We start from the raw sequence: 22,286 nt of genomic DNA, 5'->3' as shown, positions 1-22,286 counted from the left end.
CAGTGTTGTACGGACTGGAGAGGCCAGGGCAGATCAGCAGGCCTTCACACGACTCCTGGGACCCCGGTTCTGCACCTTCTCCCAGTCAGTCACCCAGGTCAGGGGGTCGGAGACAGGAATCACCCCCATCCCGTCCGTTTCCTTGACTGTGGTTGTGGTGAGCTGCAACAAAGCTGAGATCTAATTTTTTTGGTCTCCACAGACGAGGGCGTCAGTCACAACCATGAATCCAGATGCCATCCTTAGACCCCCAGGCCTGTATGTCCACGGCTGTCATGATGAGACCGAAAGCCTGCCAGCACATGAAATGGGGACTGGCTACTGCACTACGTACAATAATCTAGAAACCCCACACTTAGCCCAGTCTTCAAAGCCCAATTCCTTTGATGTCACCATACACGTGTATATATGTAGTTACAGCTGACAGTGAGGTTAGTTCTCCATTGACACTGTTTTCTATTGAGTGGAGTTATACATCCACAGCATGATGAGAATCCACAGGTAAAGTTGTGGAGTGAAACGTCAGGTAGGACGAACATTCGGAACGACCTTTATTTAGTTACAATATAGATCTCTTTTTAAAATGTACAAGTACTTTATTTTCCTTCTTGAAGTTATTTTGGTGTGTGGGGGAGGAGAGGAGGGGAGTTGGCTTATTCTGAAGCAGTACTTCATTATCTTTTTTCTGCATACAACCATTCTTAATTTCTTTTTTAAATGTGGTGTAAAAAAAGCAACCAACAAACAAAAACAAATTATTCCCAAATCCAGTGGTTGTGTTCTTCCATTGAAGTGTTATGGGGTGTTTCTGGAGGGCTGGTGGGGACAGACTCCAAAGATTAGGTGAGAAGGGGTCTAGGAGGGGTGTGGTGGAGCTGAGAAAGGGTTGAGGGGTGGAGGGGCAGCAAGGTTCAAAAGCTGTCCACCCAGGTACCCAACGCTCGCTCTGCCAGTGTGCGGTTCACTGATACCAGCTGGATGGAAACAGAGAGAAAGATAGAAGATGGATTCATCAGATTAGTGTAAAATAACAATTGATAACGAGAGTGTAGTTAGCCAGCCATCGGAATGTTTATCTGAAATGTCTAGGGTTGTTAAATAGAGAAGTATATGAACTCCTTCCTAACATCTCGAATGAGACTGAATGAAACTGCCGCATGCCGTCCTATGGTTAATCGATTTAATTTAATAGAGATTGAGCTTTCAGAAGTTGTGAAGGCACTCAAATCTATTGATATTAAGAAAGTGGCTGGCCCGGATGAAGTGAACCCTTATTTTCTAAAAATTGGTGCTGAGATCATTGCTGCCCCTCTCACTCATACAGTGGGGGAAAAAAGTATTTAGTCAGCCATCAATTGTGCATGTTCTCCGACTTAAAAAGATGAGAGAGGCCTGTAATTTTCATCATAGGTACACGTCAACTATGACAGACAAAGAGATTTTTTTCTCTCCAGAAAATCACATTGTAGGATTTTTAATGAATTTATTTGCAAATTATGGTGGAAAATAAGTATTTGGTCAATATCAAAAGTTTCTCAATACTTTGTTATATACCCTTTGTTGGCAATGACACAGGTCAAACGTTTTCTGTAAGTCTTCACAAGGTTTTCACACACTGTTGCTGGTATTTTGGCCCATTCCTCCATGCAGATCTCCTCTAGAGCAGTGATGTTTTGGGGCTGTCGCTGGGCAACACGGACTTTCAACTCCCTCCAAAGATTTTCTATGGGGTTGAGATCTGGAGACTGGCTAGGCCACTCCAGGACCTTGAAATGCTTCTTACGAAGCCACTCCTTCGTTGCCCAGGCGGTGTGTTTGGGATCATTGTCATGCTGAAAGACCCAGCCACGTTTAATCTTCAATGCCCTTGCTGATGGAAGGAGGTTTTCCCTCAAAATCTCACGATACATGGCCCCATTCATTCTTTCCTTTACACGGATCAGTCGTCCTGGTCCCTTTGCAGAAAAACAGCCCCAAAGCCTGATGTTTCCACCCCCATGCTTCACAGTAGGTATGGTGTTCTTTGGATGCAACTCAGCATTCTTTGTCCTCCAAACACGACGAGTTGAGTTTTTACCAAAAAGTTCTATTTTGGTTTCATCTGACCATATGACATTCTCCCAATCCTCTTCTGGATCATCCAAATGCACTCTAGCAAACTTCAGACGGGCCTGGACATGTACTGGCTTAAGCAGGGGGACACGTCTCGCACTGCAGGATTTGAGTCCCTGGCGGCGTAGTGTGTTACTGATGGTAGGCTTTGTTACTTTGGTCCCAGCTCTCTGCAGGTCATTCACTAGGTCCCCCCGTGTGGTTCTGGGATTTTTGCTCACCGTTCTTGTGATCATTTTGACCCCACGGGTGAGATCTTGCGTGGAGCCCCAGATCGAGGGAGATTATCAGTGGTCTTGTATGTCTTCCATTTCCTAATAATTGCTCCCACAGTTGATTTCTTCAAACCAAGCTGCTTACCTATTGCAGATTCAGTCTTCCCAGCCTGGAGCAGGTCTACAATTTTGTTTCTTGTGTCCTTTGACAGCTCTTTGGTCTTGGCCATAGTGGAGTTTGGAGTGTGACTGTTTGAGGTTGTGGACAGGTGTCTTTTATACTGATAACAAGTTCAAACAGGTGCCATTAATACAGGTAACGAGTGGAGGACAGAGGAGCCTCTTAAAGAAGAAGTTACAGGTCTGTGAGAGCCAGAAATCTTGCTTGTTTGTAGGTGACCAAATACTTATTTTCCACCATAATTTGCAAATAAATTCATAAAAAATCCTACAATGTGATTTTCTGGATTTTCTCTCTCTCAATTTGTCTGTCATAGTTGACGTGTACCTATGATGAAAATTACAGGCCTCTCTCATCTTTTTAAGTGGGAAAACTTGCACAATTGGTGGCTGACTAAATACTTTTTTCCCCCACTGTATATTCAATATTTAATTGCCGAGTAATACCATTCCAAAAGTCTGGAAAGCAGCCTACATCACACCTACACATAAGGGTGGAGATCCTTCCCAGTTGGATAACTATCTTCCCATAGCTAAACTGTCTGCACTGGCAAAAGTCTTGGAAAACCTGGTGAACTCACAGTAGAAAGACTGTCTTTATAATAACTCAGTTTGATCTAAATTCCAGTCAGGTTTTAGAGCCAAGCATAGTACAATTACTGCAGTAAGTAAGGTTGTGATATTCTAGATGCTCGGGATAAGAAAAATCACTGCATTTCACTTTTTATTGACTTATCGAAGGCCTTCGACACTGTTGACCATGCCCTGCTGTTGTATAGACTAAAAAAGGTTGGTTTAAGTGTTGATGCATTGGATTGGTTCCAAAACTACCTTTCTGACAGAACACTGTGTAGCACAGGAAGGTATGAAATCTGAGTTTCGAAGGCTTACAAAAGGAGTTCCCCACAGCGCAATTTTAGGTCCGATCCTTTTTACACTGTATATAAACGATATAGGGAAGACCGTTGACTCTGCAAATCTCCATCTGTACGCTGATCACACAATTATTTATTCTAGCACATCTAATATTGAGAAGGCTTTTCTGGACTTACAGTTGGCTTTTGATGTTATGGTTCTCTTCCCTGAAAGTAAACAGATTAGTCACTTGCAGATTTTAACTATAAGGCCAGCAAATTGATAGGGTCACCTCCTATAAGTATCTTGGGATTTGGTTAGATGAAAAGCTGAATTTTAAACAGCACATTGATAACTTGACCAAGAAGCTAAAGTCGGGTTTCTATTTTAGGAACAAATCTTGCTTTTCAATGTTAGTCAGAAAGGATCTTGTTTTTTTAATCAGTGCTGGATTATGTTGTGCTGGATATTGTCTATATTCAGGCCTCAGCAAGTACCTTAAAAACTCTGGACACAGTGCATCATGGTGCTTTAAGATTTATTACAAATGCTAGATCACTCACCCATCACTGTGATTTGTATGCTACGGTGCAATGGACCTCTCTCTCCACCAGGAGGCTAAAGCACTGGTACACTTTTGTGTACAAAGCATTGATTGGACAACTCCCTTTGTATTTCTGTTCCTTACTGACCAGATCAGTCACTCAATACAGTATTCGTTCACAATCGCTGCTGTCCTTGTCTGTTCCTATGGCTAGAACTGAGATGGGGAAAACAATATTTTTCCCATAATGCCCCTTCATCCTGGAACATGCTTCAAAATATATTAAAGTTAGGGGAGTTGGTGTCCTTGCCTGTTTTTAAGACTCTGATCAACAACACAGTTTGTGATTGCTTCAGTTGTTTATAATCTTCAATTGTATCTGTAACACTGTCTTTTCTGTGTATTTTGTATTTTTCTGTAATATTTTCTGTACACGCTGCTATTTCCCTGTTTTGCCTTCTTGCCAGGTCGCCCTCGCAAAATAGGTTTTTAACCTCAAAATCGGTCTTACCTGGTAAAATAAAGTGGAAATGTTTACAATTACACCTTTTGTCTAAACTTCCAAAAGGCAAACATTTTCATGCCAAATCCCATGATCAATGTGAATGTACCTCTTCTCCAACCATGTTCCACATCTGGACCAATGGGAGACCAGTGTTGTTGTCGTAGTTTGTGACCTGGAAGAGAGGAAACAGCAGCCAGGTTAACAACCAACTACCTTCTGTGGAGCGTACAGTACAGTGCATTACCGTAGAGTACAGTACAGTGCAGTATAGTACAGTACATTACAGTGCAACAGTACAGTGCATTAGTGCAGTAGAGTACAGTACAGTGCAGTAGAGTACAGTACAGTGCAGTAGAGTACAGTACAGTGCAGTGCAGTTCAGTGTCTTCCAGCTAGCTGCCTGGAGCTGGATGCTGTATTTTTGTTTACCTGTGCAAGCAGTGCTACCCCTCTCGTCATCTCCTCCAGTGCAGAGTTGGCCTCGGTTGAAAAGCTGTTCTCTCCTGTGGATGGATGTATTTATAGATGTGTTAACGCAATTGACAACAGCAGATTTGACGACCTTCCACAGGAAGGATGACTTTGTAACAGTTTGACATTCAATTGGATTGGTTTCTTGATTTTGGAGATCGTCCTTGAGCGTGAGTAAGACATCTATCGCAATTGTAAAGTGATACCATGTCAAATAGCTAAATAAAATGATATTACCTGGAAGGGGGGCGATGTTATCCAGTAATACTTCTGCACCTTGGAACGGTAATGTTACGAAGTCCGACCTGAAAATAAGGATTTTACATAAGAGCAGTCAGTCAGCGTGTAGAAAGACCTACCATCCCTGCTTTACATAACATTCTGTTCCCTCTAAATATGATACACAACTTTGACCAGAGGAGGGCACAATTTCCAAACAAAAAGGGTTGAATGAATACCTATTTATCTAAACTCAAGTCAATTTAGGAAAGAAATTAAGGAAAATGTAATGAAAACAGATTTGAAAAAGTATGGAAAGATGCCAGTTCTTCTGAAGTCCAGTTCTGACAACGTTCTCTGAATAGACATGAATTGGAGAGAAAAAAAGTGCCCGCAACCCTGAAAACGTGCATCAACTATCCATACTTTTATCAGCCTCCAGCCATGTGTCTGAGGGGGGCCAACCTTATTTGCCGTAGTGTGTCGATCTTCACTCGGTCATAGCCACCATAGTCCACATATCGGATCTCAACCTCGTTGGTCTCTTTGTAGAAGGAGATGACTTGGGCTCTCCACCAGGCTCCCTCTACCGCCGGCGCCGCACAGATCACCCCCACTGAGACAGAGAGCATCGAGTCTGGATCACACACACACCTGGTTCAAAAACATCCAGACACACACGTCCCTCCTTGGGGGTCTCTTACCCTCAGCAGGCGAGGGCAGGGTGGGTGTCCCTGGCTGGGAGTAGCACAGGAACATCTGCTGGTCCAGGCTGCGTAGGGCGTGGTACGTAGGGTGTGTGTGCTGCTGGACGAAGAGGTGACCTGCCGACACAATGTTCACTACGATCACCTCCACGGTCACACCGCTGGGGAGCAGGAGCTGAGAGAGGAAACAGAGTTAAGTTAACAACTTTCAAATTAGAAGCCGTAAGGGCAACATTTCATTCTTTAAGTTAAAGCACTTTCTTTGACAAGTCTTTATATCAATTAGCAGCACCTTAACTGTCATGCAAATAAAGCATGTTTGAACAGATTTGAGAGACGGAGAGAGACAGAAAGAGAGAGACAGAAAGAGAAAGGATCCCTGCACAACCCTCCAGGCTCTCTAGGTACCATCCTTACCCAGGAGGTCATGGGCAGCGAGGGAAGCGAGGGCAGCGTGAGCGGCAGAGGTGGGGGGGCATACAGGTTGGTCAGGTCCAAATCCTTAAACTTCTTCCCGATCAGGGACAAGGCTTTGTCCACCTGATGCTGGGAACCTAGTAGTGACACACACACAAATTAGAACAGCTGAATGATACTATCCGGAATCCTATCTACAACCAAGTGACTCATCTGCTCCTTCTGACTGTAGAGGACTACCCCACTCACCCTCTATGTGGCAGATCTGGAACTCTTGAGTGTAAGGCAGGGTGGAGATGTAGATCTTTGCACCAGAGCTTTGCTTCAGGAAGCTCACATATCGCCCCTGTTTCCCAATTAACCGACCCACCAGATGCTGAGAGAGGGAGAGAACAGAGACGGAAGAACACATTACAAGGAGATATTGGGTTAGAATGAATGTGATAAGAACACTAGTCAATAAGTCAAGTCCCTGTGGTGTGTGTGTTGGGATGGAGCAGGCTCACCTTTGGCACCTCAATCTCCCAAACGATGAGTTCAGAGCCCAGAGCCATGGCAGGGCTGCCACTACTGTCCCTAGCCCCCATGGTGCAGCCACTGTCCACCGAGTCCATGCTGTTCACATCCGAGCCTGGACACACACACACACAGACCTGAGTCAGACAGGTCTTTTACCAACTCACAATTACACATCCAAACAGGACAGGTGTCTAACAAACGTATACCCTACACACACACACACAACACGCCTGGATAAATACATGTTAAATAAAACAAAATAAACAGATACACCTGTGCACATTTACACACACACACACACACACACAACTCAAAGTTGAACACACATTCACCAGATCACCCAGTTCACACACATAAGTAATTGAGCTGTTACTCAAACAAATCACACACAGGGCATGAGGCCACTAACTGACATTAATCCAAAGTCCACCCACACGTGCACACACAACCATGGCTCTTCCCAGGCATATCTGATCACAGTGCTGCTCTAACAGACCAAAAACACAATGACACCCTCACTGGACTGTTATGAGTTTTCACCTTCTGTGTGACTGTGACCGCTAACCTTGTCAGGAACACCCAGCAGGCTTTAGGTGTGGTTCTTCCTATTGTGACATCACAACTTGCCCCCTAAGCAAAAGGTATGGCTCCCCAAACACAGCTACAGTCCCTATAGCCTCGGGTGGTATCTGGTACAAACACAGCTACAGTCCCTATAGCCTCGGGGTGGTATCTGGTACAAACACAGCTACAGTCCCTATAGCCTCGGGTGGTATCTGGTACAAACACAGCTACAGTCCCTATAGCCTCGGGGTGGTATCTGGTACAAACAAAGCTACAGTCCCTATAGCCTCGGGGTGGTATCTGGTACAAACACAGCTACAGTCCCTATAGCCTCGGGGTGGTATCTGGTACAAACACAGCTACAGTCCCTATAGCCTCGGGGTGGTATCTGGTACAAACACAGCTACAGTCCCTATAGCCTCGGGGTGGTATCTGGTACAAACACAGCTACAGTCCCTATAGCCTCGGGGTGGTATCTGGTACAAACACAGCTACAGTCCCTATAGCCTCGGGGTGGTATCTGGTACAAACACAGCTACAGTCCCTATAGCCTCGGGGTGGTATCTGGTACAAACACAGCTACAGTCCCTATAGCCTCGGGGTGGTATCTGGTAGAAGAGCATCAAAGGACTAACTTCATCCTACACTATGATGGGTAACTAGCCACCAGCAAAGAACATTTAGCTGAGAATATTATCACCTCAACTGAACGCTTTTCTTTGCTGGTGGCAGACTAGCTAATAGTCACAATATGATTCTGCAAACATTTCTTAGATGGGCAACTTGTTTGTCCCACTTCAGTCATTTACTCTTACAGCTCCTATTTGGCGATCTCTTTACCTGAAATTGGAAAGCTACAGCACAGAAGCAGAGACAGTTCAATACCCTACCCCCAATTCACACACACGTGCCTACTTCTGAATAGTGTTATTTTGCCAGATCTAAGACCAAAGCTGGTGACTTTCCAAATGATTAACACTTAGTCCATGCAATCAAACATTTCACTCAGCTTTTTAATGTTGCTAGATGTAAATCTAATGTCTAACAAAGGGCTCTCTGTGATGACACAGAAGGCGCTCTTGTTCTGCACTCAGTTTGCCCCCATGTCTGGAGAAACTTCAAATTATGAGGAAAAATAAAAGGCCTTACGACAGAAAAGTGTCCATGAGTGTGTGTGTTCTGAGCCTCAAATCACACGCTGTTTGGGAATTTGAGCAACTTAGGGGAGCCATGTGTAGATCAGTGCTGGGGTGTGCTATGAGCCCGACTCCACTACAGGGTGTGGTGTGGTCTGTAGTCCTACCTCCAGACTGATCGGTCTCAGTCTCACTCATCCCGTGAGAACCGTTCCTCAGACCCATGCCATTGAGCCTCTTCACTTCGCCAACAGCCCCAAGCACGTGGCCTGGTAAGGCTGCCATCACCTCTGCCACTACCTCTTCTGAGGCCTGGCGCAGCCCACCCTCTCCCTCAGACATCCCTGACACCTGGATCAGATCCTCTCGGCTCTCCCTGCTCTGCTGGTCCTCACTGCTGACCCCATCCTCAGAGTGGCACGTACTGCAGGCTGAGTCCTCTGCCACCATCACCCCCTCGTCTCCCTTCAGTTTGTCCAGGTTTCTAGGTCCGCCGCTGGCCTCTTGCCTCCCCTCCTGCAAGGACGCTGCTGTTGACCAGGGGTTATTCAGTGCCTTCTCTGTCCCCATTGGCTCCCATGCCGTGGCGGGCGGGCAACCGTTAGGCATCCCTTCTTTCTGCTGCGCTCTCCACTCCGTCTCGGAGTGGCTTATTGGGGAGGGCCCTTCCTCCATGTTCCTTATGAGTGGCTTTTGCTCAGAGCATGGCCTCCCATTGGCCAGCGGGGTGCTTCTGCAGCAGGGCTCGGCGGTGGATTGGCCGAGCCAGGTCTCTGGACAGGAGGTAACACTGAGGACCTCCTGGGTGGCTGCCCAGATGACCTCAGTGATCAGACCTGCTGCCAGGTACTCCAGCTCCTCACTGCTGCTGGGGGCCCAGTTCTCCTGCTGGGGGTCTTGGGCCGGGAAGGCCGGAGTACTAGTCACAACAGCATGGTAGGAGCCCTGCGATGATGTGGGGGTCTCTGGGAAGAGGGGCTCATGTGTGACTACTTTCAGGGCCTGGGCCGGCGTCTCAGCTGGGACGGCATGCGAGGAGAGCAGCTCATCTTTGGTACTGCTGGAGGGGACCGGGAGGGCATCTTTAGCCACCAGCTCCACTTGCAGGTTCTGGGTGAAGGTCACTGCTGCTACCTCTCCCTCTGGCTCGGGCCTCTCTGCATTCGTCAGGTCTGCTGCTGTGGAGGAACTAGTTGTGGCGTGGGACGTCCGGGAGAGTACAAGTGCTTCTGATGTTGTGGCGATGGCCTCCTTCACTGGAGCCGTGACCTGCTCGGTAACCGTTGATTTCACTGGCTTTGTAACAAAGGCATTGCCGGCTGGCGGGCTCTGTCCAGTGGCCCCGTGTTCTCCCTGGGGAGCCGAGCTCTCCTTCCTGGTCTGTGTTGGTAAGGGTGAGGCTGTGGGAGAAGAACTGCTCCTGGGTGTCTGTTGGCACCTATCTACACCAGGGTCTGCGACTGCGTTGGCTCTGTCTGGGTGGTGGGAGGCATCTAGCCTCTCTGTTGGTGAACAGGATGTACTCTGTACCTCTACTGCCTGGGCCTTAGTGGCTGGGATGTGAATCTGTGCTACTACCTCCTGTTCTGTTGACCGTTGCCCTTTGGCCTTGGGTGGTCGGACTCTGCTGCTGGCTGTTCTCTCTCTGCAGCTGCTGCTGGTTGTGGGGGTAGTGGCTGTGGCGCAGAGGGACACTGTCCCTTTCTCTACCAGGCCGTTGCTGCCATCACTGGGGGCCGGGGACACCAGCAGCCCCATGGCCGCTGCCCCCTCCTCGCTGTCGTGGTTGGCGATTCGCTCTTTCTTGCGTGAGATGTACCACCACCAGCCTATAAGCGCCAGCACTCCAGGCAGCGTGTACGGGACAATAGACCGGAACCTCAGTGGCATCTCCTCAGGACCCTAGCAGCTACACCTGTATGTGGGGGGGGGGGGGGAAGAGAGAGAGAGAGGCTGAGGTTAGCTTATTGGAGTCTTTCAGTTTCACTCATTTGGAGTTCAGGACTAGTGTTAAATAGGATATTAAGTTAAGACAAACTGGCTAACATTTTGAATAGCCTAAGTGTCTCATTTGACACTTACCCTATAAAATAGGCCTGCGAGTTGCATAATACCTCTGGGTATTATGATAGTGTAAAGACTATAGCAGGTATTATATAGTGCTGTAGTGTGTGCATGTGTAATCACACCCACAGCAACTAGAAGGGTGTCTGAGAGGCAAATAGAATCCAAATGCATCAGCCCTGTTCACACAGCTCTGACAATAAGCATCAGCCCTGTTCACACAGCTCTGACAATAAGCATCAGCCCTGTTCACACAGCTCTGACAATAAGCATCAGCCCTGTTCACACAGCTCTGACAATAAGCATCAGCCCTGTTCACACAGCTCTGACAATAAGCATCAGCCCTGTTCACACAGCTCTGACAATAAGCATCAGCCCTGTTCACACAGCTCTGACAATAAGCATGGCACTGGGAGAACAAAATGTGATGATCATAAGGAAACTATCCTATGGTGGCCTTGCCCAAAAGACTTCAAGGAAATAAATGCTCTAAAAACTAGCATAGCAGTTAACAGGTGCAAGCAGAGCTTCAAATAAACTACAGAAATGAAACCTGATAAGGCATTACTCCTGTGAAAAGGCCTTGACTAACAAATGACTTATAGTAAAGTAATGAATTAATTCCTGCAAATTTACCACAAGCCATCTCGATCTCATGCCACACAACTTCAATTGTTGAGCTGCACAATGCTTTGGGATGCATACGGCACTGAAGACAGAGCACTTTTGTCAACAGCTCCTGGTGAAGAAAGACGCAGCGGCCTGAACCTAACATACTCGTTTTGACTGTGGACCTGAATGAACATGCACTAATATGCCTGTAAAAACCTGATACCGGACATAGAAAACTGTGGTGTGACCGATTACCTCGTTGAGATAACTTCAAAAGACAGAAATTCCCATTCCTGTGGCTTCAAAGTAGTATTTGTTTCTACTTCTGAACCAAAACAAGCTGCAACACAAATATCTAGTTCCTAGCAGGAGGAGAAGCTGTGCCACCATCAGGGATAATGTTTAGCCTCCCTGTACCTACTGGGCATGCCCAGCTCCTCCACTGCGGATTGGTCGAAGCACTCCATGTAAAAAAGGAAGTCTGTGCATGCCTTTCCTTAACAGACCCAGAGCAGGCCCAGCCTGTAGAAGGAAGGAATGCATCACAGAGGTGACTCCCTCGCCTGCCCCCACCCCTCACCCCCTTCTTTCACCCAGCCTACTAGGGTGTGTGACGGCTGGGCTTCCACTGCCCCTTAGCAAGCACAAATACACACACACAGCAGGCACATACACAGGAGTCAGGTCTGGGTCACCATGAACCTGGATTTTGAAATATGGCCTGGAAGGCACAGAACACACTGTAAAGCTGGAACTGACAGAGTCAGTCTGCACTGTACAGGTAGACAGCCAGGGGCCATGATATTCCTCTCTGAATGTGATTAGAGCCTCCTCACACATAGGTCACATTCAGAGAGGAATACCATGGCCCCTGGCTGTCTACCTGTACAGTGCAGACTGACTGTCAATTCCATCAGAAACTTGCCCCATTGCAATTAGCGATTTGGTTAGTCAACTGTTAGAAAATGGAGGGCCTTCCACAGCTATTTGTATGTGTCCATCACTTATTTCACCTGTTCAAGGAACCTATAAGAGGCTCTGAGATTAATGACATGTGATTAGGAGAGGAGGTAAAGGGGTTGATGTGCAGGGAAAAACAAGTAGGCTTCAAATGCCTCCAGAGAAACCAAGATCAGGGTCGTTTTCAGTTAGGGCAGAGAGGTTAGAAAAAAATGAGGGTTTCTTTGACAAGTTCACCAATGCTGCGTTTACACAGGGAGCCCATTTTTAAAAAATCATTTTCCAACAAATCACATCAGATATTTTTCAGAGCTGATCTGATTGGTCAAAATACTAACTAGTGAAACCTGTTCTCCCTTTTCGTCATGACCCAGTAGTTTCTCTATCAAAATGATACATCCCTTGCTGTCCATTTCAATAGTCTCCATAGGCAAAATATATAGATTGTGTAGTTTATATCATTACCATACACTGAGTATACAAAACATTAAGAACACCTGCTCGTTCCATGACAGACTGACCAGGTGAATCCAGGTGAAAGCTATGATCTATTATTGAGGTCACTTGTTAAATCCACTTCAAATCAGTGTAGATGAAGGGGAGGAGACAGGTTATAGAGGGATTTTTAAGCCTTGAGACATGGATTGTGTATGTGTGCCATTCAGATGGTGAATGGCAAGACAAAATATTTAAGTGCCTTTGAACGGGGTATGGTAGTAGGTGCGTGGTTCTGGAACATAATCTTCAGTGCGCTGTAGAATTGGTGCCTTTCCCCATGTTGCTTTGTGCATAATAGCAGCATATTGGGATTGAGAACAATGCGGCAGAGGCAGCAGCGACAAGGAAATTGCCCTTGCCTTAGCCTAATTGTCTAAGAAAAGCGGAAACCCCAATTTAATTAGGTCTATAATCAATAGCCTAACTGTTAAATGTGCTTTGCTTTAAAAATCCTCCATATATACAGTTGAAGTCGGAAATGTACATACAGTGGGGGAAAAAAGTATTTAGTCAGCCACCAATTGTGCAAGTTCTCCCACTTAAAAAGATGAGAGAGGCCTGTAATTTTCATCATAGGTACACGTCAACTATGACAGACAAATTGAGATTTTTTTTCTCCAGAAAATCACATTGTAGGATTTTTAATGAATTTATTTGCAAATTATGGTGGAAAATAAGTATTTGGTCAATAACAAAAGTTTCTCAATACTTTGTTATATACCCTTTGTTGGCAATGACACAGGTCAAACGTTTTCTGTAAGTCTTCACACACTGTTGCTGGTATTTTGGCCCATTCCTCCATGCAGATCTCCTCTAGAGCAGTGATGTTTTGGGGCTGTCGCTGGGCAACACAGACTTTCAACTCCCTCCAAAGATTTTCTATGGGGTTGAGATCTGGAGACTGGCTAGGCCACTCCAGGACCTTGAAATGCTTCTTACGAAGCCACTCCTTCGTTGCCCGGGCGGTGTGTTTGGGATCATTGTCATGCTGAAAGACCCAGCCACGTTTCATCTTCAATGCCCTTGCTGATGGAAGGAGGTTTTCACTCAAAATCTCATGATACATGGCCCCATTCATTCTTTCCTTTACACGGATCAGTCGTCCTGGTCCCTTTGCAGAAAAACAGCCCCAAAGCATGATGTTTCCACCCCCATGCTTCACAGTAGGTATGGTGTTCTTTGGATGCAACTCAGCATTCTTTGTCCTCCAAACACGACGAGTTGAGTTTTTACCAAAAAGTTCTATTTTGGTTTCATCTGACATTCTCCCAATCCTCTTCTGGATCATCCAAATGCACTCTAGCAAACTTCAGACGGGCCTGGACATACTGGCTTAAGCAGGGGGACACGTCTGGCACTGCAGGATTTGAGTCCCTGGCGGCGTAGTGTGTTACTGATGGTAGGCTTTGTTACTTTGGTCCCAGCTCTCTGCAGGTCATTCACTAGGTCCCCCCGTGTGGTTCTGGGATTTTTACTCACCGTTCTTGTGATCATTTTGACCCCACGGGGTGAGATCTTGCGTGGAGCCCCAGATCGAGGGAGATTATCAGTGGTCTTGTATGTCTTCCATTTCCTAATAATTGCTCCCACAGTTGATTTTATTTCTTCAAACCAAGCTGCTTACCTATTGCAGATTCAGTCTTCCCAGCCTGGTGCAGGTCTACAATTTTGTTTCTGGTGTCCTTTGACAGCTCTTTGGTCTTGGCCATAGTGGAGTTTGGAGTGTGACTGTTTGAGGTTGTGGACAGGTGTCTTTTATACTGATAAGTTCAAACAGGTGCCATTAATACAGGTAACGAGTGGAGGACAGAGGAGCCTCTTAAAGAAGAAGTTACAGGTCTGTGAGAGCCAGAAATCTTGCTTGTTTGTAGGTGACCAAATACTTATTTTCCACCATAATTTGCAAATAAATTCATTAAAAATCCTACAATGTGATTTTCTGGATTTTTTTTTCTCATTTTGTCTGTCATAGTTGACGTGTACCTATGATGAAAATTACAGGCCTCTCATTTTTTTAAGTGGGAGAACTTGCACAATTGGTGGCTGACTAAATACTTTTTTTCCCCACTGTACACCTTAGCCAAATACATTTAAACTCAGTTTCACAATTCCTGACATTTAATCCTAGTACAAATTCCCTGTCTTAGGTCAGTTAGGATCACCACTTCATTTTAAGAATGTGAAATGTCAGAATAATAGTAGAGAGAACGATCTATTTCAGCTTTTATTTCTTTCATCACATTCCCAGTGGGTCAGAGGTTTACATACACTCAATTAGTATTTGGTAGCATTGCCTTTAAATGGTTAACTTGGGTGAAACGTTTCGGGTAGCCTTCCACAAGCTTCCACAATAAGTTGGGTGAATTTTGGCCCATTCCTCCTGACAGAGCTGGTTTAACTGAGTCAGGTTTGTAGGCCTCCTTGCTCGCACACGCCTTTTCAGTTCTGCCCACACATTTTCTATAGGATTGAGGTCAGGGCTTTGTGATGGCCACTCCAATACCTTGACTTTGTTGTCCTAAACCATTTTGACACAACTCTGGAAGTATGTTTGGGGTCATTGTCCATTTGGAAGACCCATTTCCGACCAAGCTTTAACTTCCTGACTGATGTCTTGAGATGTTGCTTCAATATATCCACATATTATTATTATTATTATTATTATTATTATTATTATTATTATAATATCCCTTCCTCATGATGCCATCTATTTTGTGGCATGCACCAGTCCCTCTTGCAGCAAAGCACCCCCACAGCATGATGCTGCCACCCCCGTGCTTCACGGTTGGGATGGAGTTCTTCGGCTTGCAAGCCACCACCTTTTTCCTCCAAACATAACGATGGTCATTATGGCCAAACAGTTCTATTTTTGTTTCATCAGACCAGAGGACATTTCTCCAAAAAGTACGATCTTTGTCCCCATGTGCAGTTGAAAACCGTAGTCTGGCTTTTTTATGGCGGTTTTGGAGCAGTGGCTTCTTCCTTGCTGAGCGCCCTTTCAGGTTATGTCGATATAGGACTAGTTTTACTGTGGATATAGATACTTTTGTACCTGTTTCCTCCAGCATCTTCACAAGGTCCTTTGCTGTTGTTCTGGGATTGATTTGCACTTTCCGCACCAAAGTACGTTAATCTCTAGGAGACAGAATGCGTCACCTTCCTGAGCGGTTAGACGGCTGCGTGGTCCCATGGTGTTTATACTTGCGTACTATTGTTTGTACAGATGAACGTGGTACCTTCAGGCGTTTGGAAATTGCTCGCAAGGATGAACCAGACTTGTGAAGGGCTACAATTTTTTTCTGAGGTCTTGGCTGATTTCTTTGGATTTTCCTATGATGTCAAGCAAAGAGGCACTGAGTTTGAAGGTAGGCCTTGAAATACATCCACAGGTACACCTCCAATTGACTCAAATTATGTCAATTAGCCTATCAGAAGCTTCTAAAGCCATGACATCATTTTCTGAAAATGTTCAAGCTGTTTAAAGGCACAGTCAACTTAATGTATGTAAACTTCTGACCCACTGGAATTGTGATACAGTGAATTATAAGTGAAATAATCTGTCTGTAAACAATTGTTGGAAAAATTACTTGTGTCATGCACAAAGTAGATGTCCTAACCGACTTGCCAAAACTATAGTTTAACAAGAAATTTGTGGAGTGGTTGAAAAACGAGTTTTAATAACTCCAACCTAAGTGTACGTAAACCTCCGACTTCAACTGTAGCTACAGAAATAAGACAGATCCTGCTTTTGTTGTCTGTTTGAGTGTTTGTTTAATAACCTACTGATTCTGTGAGCACCAAGCATCATTCAACGGCAAAATGTCGGATAAAGCAATTTCACAGATTCGGCTGTTTTTTTAAATCTTTGCTATGCTGTAATAAAAGGCTATATAAAAATAATAAAAAATGTTAGAACAGACTGGCATTACTTATAATTTATTTAGGGTTGTTTACTCGGTTCCAAACAGGCAGAAAATTTCTCTTGTAATCTAACAGCACCTGTTTGTCACATAATATGCACGCAGCTCTCGCTCCTATACCCTCCTTTTTCTTGATCGCCTTCTTATTGTTATTACAATTATTATTATGATCATCATTATAATAATAAGTTATGTTGTTATCATTAGTAGGATTTGTATAGTAGCCTTGTATAACCACCATCGAGCTGTAGACCTAAGAGTGCATCCTGTTAAGCATTAATACCTTAACTTACTTAGGCCCATATTTCAATATATAGGCTACTGTATCAATCAATCGTTCATTCGTTCACACAGCATATGAGACATTAAAGCTTTGAAATGCAATCAAGCATTTTAGTTTTAAAATAAAACAACAAAGTGAGCTTTGAATATTTAGCCTAAACAATAAATAAACTGCAATTCACAAATGCATGCAACTGTTTTTAGTCTGCTGTAATATAGGCGTTATATATATTATTTTTAAGCAATAAGGTCCGTGAGGGTGTGGTATATGGCCAATATACCACGGCTAAGGGCTGTTCTTATGCACGACGCAACGCGGAGTGCCTGGATACAGCACTTAGCCGTGGTATATTGGCCATATACCATAAACCCCCGAGTTGCCTTATTGCTATTATAAACTGGTTACCAACGTAATTAGAGCAGTAAAAATAAATGTTGTCATACCCGTGGTATTTGGTCTGATATACCACGGCTGTCAGCCAATCAAAATTCAGGGCTCAAACCACCCAGTTTATAATTTCCATTAGAACAGACTCTGGTACACTTATTTATTTAGTGTTGTTTACACGGTTCCAAATGGTCAGAAATAATAATCATAATAATATTGTAATCCAACAGCAACTGTTTGGCACACAATACTCACGCAACGCTTGCTCCTATACTCTCCTTTTTCTTGATCTCCACAACTAAGTCAAATGTCTCCCACAGATCTGACTTCCCCTTTCCCTCCTGAACAACCAGTAAACGTTCACCCGTTTCGAGTTTCTTTTTCACGTCCTCCACATCCATTTTGCTTTCAACATTACTGTGTTTGGAGTTTGTTATAACCAATTTATTGACGTGACTATGATAGGCTATAGGTCAGGCCCTATTGGTCACATGAATGCGATGCTTACATGTTTCACGTAAAGAGAGCAAGGGTTGAGGGAATGTTTTCGTAAACAAATTAGGGATTTCGGTAACAGAACTTTTCAGTCAGAAACAAGAAAATGAATGGCTGAAATGATATTGCAGCTACAGCACGGACAGCGCAATAAACACTTGTTGTGCTGTGGTGCCTTTTGGCTGCAGTAGGGAGGAGAGTGACAACACGGCAGATACACAGGCACCCGCAGTCTTTATTTTTTTATTTAAAAATGTTTAACACTGACCATCGGGCTCTTGAGTCATTTGTGTGTCTTAATTAATCAAATAGTGTGTTTAAAGCATCAGACAAGCTCAGTGCATATGTAGTTGATTTTATTCAAATGCATAGGGTGTGTCTACACGTTTAAACATTTTGAACAATAGATTGGTCGAAAGAACAGGACAACTCTCGGTCGACCAAGATTTTTTTTTTGTCGGGGACAGCCCTAAAAGAAGTGCAACGCTTCTGGGTTTTTCACGCTCAACAGTTTCCCTTGTGAATCAAGAATGGTCCACCACCCAAAGAACATCCAGCCAATTTGACAACTGTGGGAAGCATTGGAGTGAACATGAGCCAGCATCCATGTGGAACACTTGACACCTTGTAGAGTCTATGCCCCGACAAATTGAGGCTGTTCTGAGGGCAAAAGGGTGTGGAGGGGTGCAACTCAATATTAGGAAGGTGTTCCTATTGTTTGGTATACTCTGTTGATATCCAAAATGTATTGTAGCATGCCTTCTTTGGCCAACTAAAAACCTTGTATGCATTCTAAAAACAGTCTATTTGATACCATACAAAATGTAAACTAGCAGACCGGCAACAAAGACAGCCACAAATAACGATTTGCTCCATCATGTTTGGACGTGAGGGGCTTTCCGGAATTCCAATGGTGGGATTCCTGCGGGCGGAATATAGTAGGGCAGTGATGTGGAGGGAGCAGGAGTCACTGGGACTACATGGTTGAAGGGCAGGGATTAGATAGAGGTCAATCAGATCGCATTAGTCACACAGGGAAAGACTGGCAGGACCACCCCCTCCATGTCCCAGAGCAGCCACCACCTCCACTATGGCCCCATCTGGCCCAGTTGTGGCTTCTTAAGCATCCCTTTATAACCGGTTAACCGCAACATCCGCCCCCAGGGTAGACAAATACAAACACGTCACCGCCATACGTGGCCTGCATAACACATCGGTTCTCTCATTAAAAAGTGGGTAGAAAAGCAGAAGAGGTTTCAAATTGATATGTATAGGATTTTCTAATAAAATGTTGTTGGATGGAAGACAATGGATAAGGTCTAATGCCATACAAATTTAAGAACAGTGCGTTATATGGTTTTAAGATGTATTTTGAGAATATTGTGCTTAAGAATGATATTTAACTGATTAGATTGCATGTTGCAACACTGTTCATGATCACAGCACCAACGGAGTCTATAACTTGAGCAACGATCAGATTGATAATGCAGAGCAGAGGAAACCTTGCCCTAGCAGTTGTGCATTTGAGGCTAGTTTCCTGTTCCAGCAGTGTCAAAACAAACTTCTCGATGTCTGGATTTATGAGATTCACTGATAGGCTATTAAGGATGATGTCAGCACCATTTAACTTCAAATTGACTGATCAATAAACATTACGACATTCTTTCTCCAATACTAACCACCAACATGGTAGAAGACACCTAATATGAATGAAAAAGCAAACTGATCAGGGCCTCGTCTAACCAGTTTAGGCATCTTGCTGAGTAAGGCTTTAGTAGAATACACACACCATACTATAAAACCAGACAGGGCATGTCGGATTAAACAACGTGCTGGAACTAGTATCACTTTATATGCTGGACTCAAGGCTGGTTCACCATAGATTCCTCTAGTTATGCAGACTAGTTTCACAAGCGTTTCAAGTGACAGACCCTATGTGAAGGTCCATGACACCTTGCTAGCCTTGTTTGTTAAAGATGCACTCCAGGCCAAAGCCACTTCGTAATAGGTAGTTCTTTACTCTTTTGTTGTCTATTGATCCTCTATTTTTCCCTCAAGCAAGGGGGAGGCAGATGACATCAGAGTGCAACCATGAGACCAACTCCTTGAATGGCCAACTCTTGAAGTTTGCAGTTGTCTAACAAACACAATTTTGCTCAAAACATATTTTGGGGTGCCATTAAGTGTGTGTACTGTATTTGTACTTGGGATATTCTTCTTCAACAGGAAGAGTTCAAAAGTAGCTAAAATGCTAGAAAAAAACGAAAATCCAGTATGTCATGAGTTTTTCCTGACATTCACCTTTGACAAGGTTAGAATACACAACGCAAACTACACAAAGTTACTCCAGTGCCTAATAAAAGGATTTGGTTAGTCTATCTCTCTGTGCACACCCCGCCATAAACCACTCCACAGCCTGCCTATGCATGGGTGAGTAGGCCTACTGACTGTAGACTCGAAAGAATCAAGCTGCGATATGTACGACCTTGGAGGTAGATAAGGGAAGGGTCACTCGGTATTTGCTTTACACGTTACAAACCATACAATGCACTGAGCACGAGCAGCTTATTACACAGCGATGCTGCATTTGGAATACGAGGCAACCTTGCAAAGCATACCTAGGATAATAATGCTTCTCCCCCCAGTCGAGAGATTTCTAGTCCTCAATTGTAGGCTATCCTACGAGGATAATCATTCCCATAGCAGTTCACACAAATGCGGAACCAATAATAGCTTATTATAGGCCCTATAATAATAATTTAAATGTGATGGAGAATATTTAAATTACAGTTTCATTGCACACCGACAATTTTTTATTAAACCGGGCCTCTGAATTCAAGTTTCAGGGAATATTTGATGGTTGATTGAGCAGGCTACATTTGCCTCGACGTTGCTCTTGGGCTTCAGAAATAGCCTATGTACCGCTACTTGATAACCTATAGGTTATAGCTAATAATTGTCGTTCCAAAGCTGAGACTGACAAATGACGCGGTTAAATGTAGGCTAACTGGCAAAGTTTCGAAGCTCCCATTGCAATAGCTGCATAAGGGAAAGATTGTCTGGGCTAGGTAACTTGCTAGTTATGACCTACACTGAGTGTAATAAAAGCATGGTAGGCCGCAGCGCATGATGATTTACAATGTAACGTTATCAAGTTAGCCCAACACTATTGTAACAATAAACACTGATGAAACCGTGAAAGACCCATGAACCACGAGTTCAAAGCACAACATTCTTACATTCATGCTTAACCAAACACTATATATTCGAGATGTTGGCGAAACAGTGCATTTATGTGCCTAATTCATTTAAGCCACCATTAGAATACGGTTAGCCATCTTCGTTGAGTCTGAACTATGACTGACACTCCATTCACAGTGTTGATGCTAGGCATGCGACAAACGGTTCCGCTACAATGTAGCGGCAAGATCATTTAAATTGTGTCCTGGCAGAGAGTCGAGACAGTAGTTCGTGACCAAACGTCGCATATATCTTGCATTATGATAGTGGTCGCCATGTAGGATAACCTGGCAATGATAGGCTAACTCTGCAGCGTGGGCCTCGAAACCTTCACGTTAGCTTGATAGCTGGACATGATGGATAGCCACCTTGTTTGTTAGCAATTCGCTTGATCCGTCCAAGCAAACTCATGGACACAAAATGGTGACTACAGACCACACAATTAACATAAATAATGTATATTTAGAGTCAATTGTCATTTTAGGACGCCGAATAAACTACATAGTTCTATGTCTGCGTGAAACATGCACTCAATGACATGGGCTGCAGCCGCTGCACATTACTAAAGTGGCGGAACATTTGTAACCAATTTAGTGAAACAACGACTGTTCCATTTAACACTTTGTAGCGCAACATTGTAGCCAACCTGCGAAACAACTCGAGATTGTTAGAATGATGTAGCTAGCCAGGCTACATATCAAACTGACATCTTCTGTGGGCCCCTGGCTGTCAATTTAACACTAGCACCTTTGGATTATACTTACAGTATTTAAACGTCCTCCGCGCCGCCACGGTGAATTAAATTATCGTGATATAATGTTACGTATTCCGGGCCCGACTCAATCTCAACGTGCTCCTCTACACGGTGCCTCTTTCTCTATCCTCCCCACGTGTTGACCGTCCAAGCGCTAGACTCTAAAAACAGACCTAACAGCTGATCAAACCTCGCGATAATGGTGCAGAATGGAGAAGGTAGTGTCGCGGAGTGAGGCAAATGCAGTAAAGTTTTATTGTAACTAAGGACACAATTATCTCTGAGTAGTCCTTTAACTAAATAATGTAATTTCATATGAAACTGACGTCCTCGCTGTACATTGTCTCATTGGACACATAGGGAGAAGTCCAGTGGAGGATGGCTCATAAATGTCTGGAATGGAGTCAATGGAATGGCATCAAACAAATGGAAACCATCTGTTTGATGTATTTGAGACCATTCCACATATTCTGCTACAGCCAGTACCAAGAGCCCGTCCTCCCCAACTAGGGCGCCACCAACCTGTGGGAGAATCTCAATTGCACCTCCTTGCGTCCTCTCTCCTCGCCTCCTTCTCAAAACCCATTGGCTGAGAAAACCAGAAGTCCCTCCCCTCTGACCTTTTCCTC

General features: G+C 44.4%; 1 protein-coding gene across 1 annotated transcript; it reads right to left on the bottom strand.

Annotated features, from left to right (window-relative positions):
- Positions 1-528: 528 nt before the first annotated feature.
- akap1b (A kinase (PRKA) anchor protein 1b) lies at positions 529-21,786 on the bottom strand. The gene is made up of 11 exons (XM_084148443.1): positions 21,668-21,786; positions 8,612-10,359; positions 6,732-6,856; positions 6,475-6,601; positions 6,226-6,362; positions 5,806-5,983; positions 5,567-5,717; positions 5,120-5,187; positions 4,841-4,914; positions 4,518-4,583; positions 529-974 (listed from the first exon to the last, which is right to left on the bottom strand). The coding sequence occupies exons 2-11, from the start codon at positions 10,332-10,334 to the stop codon at positions 912-914; spliced, it is 2,712 nt and encodes a 903-aa protein (XP_084004569.1). The 5' UTR covers positions 10,335-10,359; positions 21,668-21,786; the 3' UTR covers positions 529-911.
- Between the last annotated feature and the right edge of the window lie 500 nt (positions 21,787-22,286).

The sequence above is a fragment of the Coregonus lavaretus genome, assembly GCF_964263955.1.
Source record: "Coregonus lavaretus genome assembly, chromosome: 30".
Lineage (NCBI taxonomy): Eukaryota > Metazoa > Chordata > Actinopteri > Salmoniformes > Salmonidae > Coregonus > Coregonus lavaretus.
Note: the sequence above shows the minus strand (reverse complement) of the source record. Positions and strands in the feature narration are given on the sequence as shown.

Coding starts and splice junctions, on each gene's coding strand:
- akap1b (XM_084148443.1), bottom strand. CDS start 10,334: ATGCCACTGAGGTTCCGGTCTATTGTCCCGTACACGCTGCCTGGAGTG. Junction 5,188..5,566: donor GACACACTACGGCAAATAAG/GTTGGCCCCCCT, acceptor CCTTATTTTCAG/GTCGGACTTCGTAACATTAC. Junction 4,584..4,840: donor GGGTAGCACTGCTTGCACAG/GTAAACAAAAAT, acceptor CCTCTCTTCCAG/GTCACAAACTACGACAACAA.